Below are 6,747 nucleotides of genomic sequence, written 5' to 3'. Positions count from 1 at the left end.
ATCTCGCTCTTTGCCGAACCCAGGAATAACTGACGATGAGATGGCAAGAAACTATGCCCATTTAGTTTTTTGTTTTTGCTTTTATGTTTTTATAATTTTTGAGAAATTTTTTTACAATTATGCTACTTAATCTCACCTACTTATATAGCTATTTTTTCATTTTTATTCTATGTATTCTGCAGAAATGATATTAAAAAAAATTCTTGTATGCACAAAGATTAAGCAGACCAAGTGCACTTTATGACTGCTATATTATTACATAATGCGCAGATAGTTCCACAATTTTTAAAACAATAATCTGCAATTCAATTCAATATTATTTCTGCAATGAGTATATAGAATTAGAATAAAAAAATAGATACAGGTGAGAAGTGACGTAATTGTGAAAAAATAAGAAAAAGAGTAATGGCAAATTTCGCTCATTTTTTGGACCTCGAATTTCAAACTTTTTTTTATGGCAAATAGTAGATTTTATGGCGACTATTAGATGAAACATTAATCGCAGTAAAATTTCAAGATGAGCACGGTTCCGGAGGAGGTGAAAGTGATGATTTCCAGTCAGGTTGTATTGCATATAAGGAAGAATGCGTGGCTGAAATTCATTGGTAATATTGAGAATATAATATATATTAGGAGTGTGATTTAGTTTTAAAGGTTTTGCAAGATAATGTCGGTGTTGTCGAAGACACAGCTATTGTTTCTTAATGCTTTAACATTACTTCATGATATTTAATCATTTACTAACAATAGACGCGGTAAACATCGTGTTTATATCATCTTAAAAATGGAGTTTCATAAACGGCATTTTCGTCCTCATGTTGCATTATTAGTGAAGCAAACGCTATTAAAGCTGAAATGGGAAGTCTTACCGCACCCCGCTGATTATCTCTTGTTCCGATCGATACAACATATGTGCTCTAGAGGATACACACTTTCATAATTTCGAAAAAATGCGAAAATTTGAAAAAATTGTATCCGAAGAAAAATGTTTTTATCGTCGCGGAATCCATCTCTTGCCAGAAAAAGTTATAGAAAACAAAGGGAAATATTTTGATTACGGTCATTAAGGTATTCGTATAATAAATCAATTTTTGAGAAAAAAATCCCTCAAAACTAATGCACACTCCATAATAGGTACTATTTGGCATAAAAAAAGTTTGAAATTTGAAACCCAAAAAATAGGAGAAAAACAGGTCTTCTTCCCATCACTCTTTGTACAAAATATAAGAAAAATTACAAAAACATAAAAATTACATATTAAAAAAACTAAATGGCGATAGACTCGCGCTATTTAATTTTTTTGCTTTCGTTTTTTATTTTAAAATATTTTTTATGTTTTTATAATTTCCTCGTCAATTATTCCTGTTAAATTCGGCAAAGAGCGAGATAAGATTGTTTGGCCGGTCACCATGTTGGATATGCCATTTTGAATTCTATAATTTTTACAATAGATTTACTTTACCAAGTATTTAATTTTTTGCATTTTAGCTAATTGTGTTAAAGACTTATTCTGAATTTTTAAGATGATAAATTTTATGTTTTCTGAAAGCGAAACATGGAAACCTCTTATCATCTCCAAAATTCAGAAGTCTCTAACACAATAAGCAAAAATGCAAAAAAATTAAATACTTGTGCTTATCATTATAAGAAGTAGTTTGCACCTTTAAACTTGCACCATTGCCGATATAAAAAAAAACGGGTCTATTATTTTTGACTACTCTACAAACGTATCAAGTTTCGTTAAATTCAGCGAGCCATATGGAAAGATAGGTTTACTTGTTAGTCGAACTTGCCGCTGCTTCATCCCGCGACCGCAACAGTTTCCCGCAAAACTTAACGCACGGCATATTGTACGAATAAACGCGCAAATAAAGAAAATAATTAGGGACCAGCTAAGAAGCAGGCTAACTTTGTTGCGAAGGAGGTCAAATATTTATATATAAATATTTTACTTCCGATTTCGTTAATAATGAAAATACCTGACAACTTTTCCAATAGTTGAAAAGGCTTCGAACGCCGAAGTAACCGCTGTACGAGTACACCTAATGGCGATAAAGTTTCGCCTGTTTGTTGTCGCAAACTCGGACAAGTAGTTATATAATCCATCTACCACCTCACGCCTAATGATAGGAGGAGCTGCAATATATAAATTCTCGCCGTTTCGCAACCCCGTAGATTGGTTCGCGAGGTAATGGCCGTAAACGTGAATATGAGAGTCGGTATCCACACGGGTCGAGTACACTGCGGGGTCCTCGGACTGAGAAAATGGCAGTTTGATGTTTGGAGCAACGATGTGACCCTAGCCAATTACATGGAAAGCGGAGGTATACCCGGGTGAGTATACAAGCAATTTTGCTTGAAGTTTGTCAGGCCTCTTGACTGACTTACCCTCTTCAAGTTATAGTCTCGATTGACGACGATAAATTACGTCGGTATACTACGTGTATAATTTCTGCGCGCTTAACTTCGATTCGTATATAAAACATTTCCGTCCCTTTTCTAAGCGCATAATTATTAAATAAATAAAAAAAATCGTATATCGTCCTAGTTATATTAAAGAACAGTTTTCTTCATGTCGACCAATTACACTCGACGAAGTTAATATTTAATGAAGGGTATGGTGCTTCGCAGCCGCGTGCACGTCACGAAAGAGACCCTAGATTGCCTGGGCGGGTATTACGAGGTCGAGGAGGGCCGCGGGGGCGAGAGGAACGCGTACTTAAAGGATCATAACATCAGGACCTACTTGATTGTCCCGGGAGATACATTTAAGGACAACATAAGTTCCGGAATGCGAAAAACCTTCCCGGCAAATGGTAATGTGTCCAAGGAAATGAGGGTTATGGGTCACGGTTCGCAGCATGGAAAACATAGCAAGTAAGAGCTCATCTATTATTTAGCATTATCTTAACTCTTGAAACCACCCTTGACATTAAAATGCTGCAATATATTACGGTCTCTTCACTTAAATAATTTCCGAAAATTCGCCAGCATTACGAAACACTTAATTCTTACCTATAATTTTGTGGCAATTAGGGAACAATCGTCAAATTTACATTGTCAATGTTACATTGTCTAGGGGCATTGCCAGTGCCGGATTAAGATACGGAATGGGCGGGTTATAATTCTAGGGCAGTAAATTTTTAGAGGCGACAGAATTTGTTCTTAGTTATTGCTGTACTTGGCCTCTTAGTGAGCAGTTGCACTGGATATATTTGAATTATTTATAAATGACTTATAGTGCGATGCGCGTCATTTTATGTTTTTCTATGTTTTTTATATATTTTTTTAGCTGAAATAAATAAAGGATTTTTGAAACAAGACCTCGAGAAAATCAATTTTTTAAATTAATGTAATGTAAGTAACTGGAAAAAAATTTATCCAGATGAATCACTTATTAAAAAAAAAAAACACTTGCAATATATTTCAGCTCATAGATACAAAACAGATTAATCCAACACACTGAGCAGTGTGATCATCTGAAACGCTCCTACACTGGAAGTGGCTCACGCGCTCCAAGCGCAAAGCAAACAACCTTCGGTTGGCAGCATGTCGGTCGTAAAAAAAAGATTTTTAAAATTCCTGCTTTTAGCGCTACCCAAAATCACAACGAGGACAAAACAGGATAAATAAACCATCCTGTATGCAACGCCCCCATATTACTATTGTGTTTTCAATTTACAATTATTAGATAAATTAATGTCCATCCCAAAAAAAATAAGTGACGAGTAAAATAAAAAAATCGTACTTGTATCGTAATAATAAGTCGATTAAAATAACATAATTAACTCGTAACAAGTGTTACAATATATTAGAACAATTGATATCATATAAAAGTATAGTTTTAAAGGCTGGAAAGAAAACCGATTTTTTTTTCAATTTTTTCGCGGATTTTTTGGGCTTCTTTCCCAAAGGGTAGAAAAATTCAATGAAAAATCTCACGTACGTATTTGTAAAACCTATCACATTTTACATTCGCAACACTTTGATACACTTTTCAAATTTAAAAATTTTATAACAAGCTTATATTTATTGCTGATAATGTTAAACACTAAAGAAATAAAAAGCAAATTACATAAGAATAAATAAAAAAACAAAGTTAATGTATTTTTTAAATAAAATGTATGGCTCTTGACAATTATTAATAATCAGAATTCTTTAAAAATACTTAATATAAATATCAATTTAAATTATAATCTTTACACTAATTGTTAGGATTGCGTTTCCTAAAACAGTTTATTTAATAATAAATAATCCTCACCTCAAGGAATATACTCTCAAATGTAAACATAAAAATTAACTCATTATTGATTCCAGCGTTTATACGAGGTATCTTATTTTAATAATGCTATAAAATACGAGAGTTATAACTTATGAAAGTGTAAGCTTATATCTAATTTAAATAAAAAATTTCCACATTTTAACGAGTAAATTAAAATAAATCACTTACATTACTTTTTGAATCCCAATTCATATTTAATATAATGAAAAATATTAAAAATTAGGTAGTATATCATTTACATAGCAATTTTTTGCAAAAAAACCAATTTTTTGGAAAGAAATCGAAATTTTTCTGGTTTTTTCTCAGCAATTTGAAAAAAGCAGTTTTTTCTTATATAAATAAAAGGCATCGAGTAAAGCTTTACGACAGTATTTTTTTAATTGGATATCACCTGCTGCATATGTTTCAGTAGATTAGGCTTCGGTGAAACCATCGAGGGCGAAAAAGATCCCGAAGATGAGGTGAACGAGTACCTGATGAGAGCGATCGATGCTAGAAGCATAGATCGATTGAGAGCGGAACATTGTACGCCGTTTATATTGACGTTTCGACGACCGGATGTCGAAGAAAAGGTACAGTAAATTACATGATGAATAAACCTCGATTTGAAATTTAGGCATAGATTATCGCAAAATATATCCGAATTTGTTATAAAACATTTTCAGTTCTAATTTTATTTTATCTTAATATCTTTCTCGCGTTTGATGAAAATAAATATACTAAATTGTAATTTAATTTCTTTAAAGTATACGTTATATTAAAATTATTACCAAATTTGTGTATAAAAATTCTTAATTTCTTTAAAGTATACGTTATATTAAAATTATTATCAAACTTGTGCATAAAAATTCTATTTAGAATATCATAATATTTTACAAATGACCTTCCTAAATAGAAATTTAGAAATTTAATTAATTTAACAGAAGTAACATTATGGGCGAAATACGAGCTGTAATTGCGTGCTGAACTGTCCGCGTATACAATTGAACGTGACCAATCGACGTGGTAATTCACATTAATGGAAGGTCGTTTAAATTTAATTTTGGTTAATTCGCTAAGCGTGCATTTGGATTATTCGGATTCCGCGGATTGAATTGCGCGTCGTAATCGATTTAACGCGGTAATTCTGCATTTTCTCGTCGGGAGAAGAAAGCTCGCCCATCGAAATTGCCCATGGTAATCGATTAAAAGCGCGTTTGTTGGCAGCGTAAACAGATATGGTCGTACGAAAAACGTGGAGGAATTAGCGAAGCGCGCAATTATCGCAATTGTTTTCATAACCTGTTGCAGTACTCGCGCGAGAGGGACAGGATGCTCTCGGCTTATTTCGTGTGTTCCGGCTTCGTCTACATGGTCGTTGTGGTCGCAATAGCCATCACCCTCGCCGGGTAAATACACGTGTGCCAATAAATCCCTATACCTTTTATATAACGGCGAGCGGTATCTTTCTTTTACTACGCTCCCGAGACCCGAGATGCGTAAAGTCCGCTCATTCTTTACGAGCGTCGAATTGTCCTTCGTTCCAATATTTATGGACACTTCTGTGAAAATCGTTCGATAAGTCAGTGTAAGACGACACAAATCCGATGACGATGCTCTCGAAAAGTTTCGCGCGAAAAAGAGACTCGTGAAGAATTGTGTTAAAGATGCCTCCCCCTTTGTCCCTCTAGGAGCGTGTACTTCTACGTCTGCACGGCGATCAGCGTGCTGGTGATAGCCCTGGTCAACGGCATTTTATTGGCGGAAAAAAACGAGGTAAGAAATTCACAGGTGTGATGTGTTGATTCGCTAACTGAGTTCCGAACGCGCGCGTGAATTTTTGCGCTTTCCCCGGGGATCGCGAAACCACACATATGCCCAATGGCAATTATTTCCTTCCTGGCTATTACAGTTGAACCTCGATAACTCGAACCTCTACAACTCGAAAACCTCTATAAAACGAAAATTTTGTTCATTCCCTTTCGCTCCATTACGGAAAACTTTTATTAATCAAAATGAAACCTACCTTAACTCGAATTATTTGTCAGATATTTAGATGTATTATTTTACCTTTGCAACTCGAATTTAAAGTAGCTAGACCTCTACAAGTTGAACTTCTATTATCGCGTCCTTTATAATTCGAAGTTGAAGCTGTGTGTAACCATGAGTTATTAGCCTGGTATTTTGTTTTATTACATTTATTATATGTATGCAATAAATAATCACTGGCAAATATTGATTTCTTCTTCTTTAAAAGCCATTATAATTGGAAAATTATAAACTCTCGTACAAAGTCTCCGTAAGTCGAATTTTCAAATTTGAACCATCTTTTACTCGAATTTTGATAAGTTGAAAATTCTACAACTCGAAGGATTTTTCTCTTCTTTTGAGATTCGAGTTATCAAGGTTCGGCTGTATTATTTTACCTCTGCAACTCGAATTTAAAGTAGCCAGATCTCTACAAGTCGAAGTTCACCTCTATAAGT

At 34.1% G+C, this 6,747-nt stretch overlaps 2 protein-coding genes across 2 annotated transcripts in view; both read left to right on the top strand.

The window, feature by feature from the left end:
* Nucleotides 1-6,747, top strand: part of LOC105452465 (adenylate cyclase type 5-like) — a 39,986-nt gene that overhangs the window by 164 nt on the left and 33,075 nt on the right. The window contains exons 2-6 of the mRNA XM_011693577.1: nucleotides 2,176-2,334; nucleotides 2,632-2,877; nucleotides 4,692-4,854; nucleotides 5,573-5,670; nucleotides 5,953-6,037. Coding sequence (XP_011691879.1) covers nucleotides 2,176-2,334; nucleotides 2,632-2,877; nucleotides 4,692-4,854; nucleotides 5,573-5,670; nucleotides 5,953-6,037 — 751 coding nt within the window. The remainder of the gene's footprint in view (nucleotides 1-2,175; nucleotides 2,335-2,631; nucleotides 2,878-4,691; nucleotides 4,855-5,572; nucleotides 5,671-5,952; nucleotides 6,038-6,747) is intronic.
* LOC105452456 (putative fatty acyl-CoA reductase CG8306) overlaps nucleotides 1-6,747 on the top strand; it is a 23,436-nt gene that overhangs the window by 5,455 nt on the left and 11,234 nt on the right. The window lies entirely within an intron of this gene.

The sequence above is a fragment of the Wasmannia auropunctata genome, unplaced genomic scaffold, assembly GCF_000956235.1.
Source record: "Wasmannia auropunctata unplaced genomic scaffold, wasmannia.A_1.0 LD336106.1, whole genome shotgun sequence".
NCBI classification, from domain to species: domain Eukaryota; kingdom Metazoa; phylum Arthropoda; class Insecta; order Hymenoptera; family Formicidae; genus Wasmannia; species Wasmannia auropunctata.
Note: the sequence above shows the minus strand (reverse complement) of the source record. Positions and strands in the feature narration are given on the sequence as shown.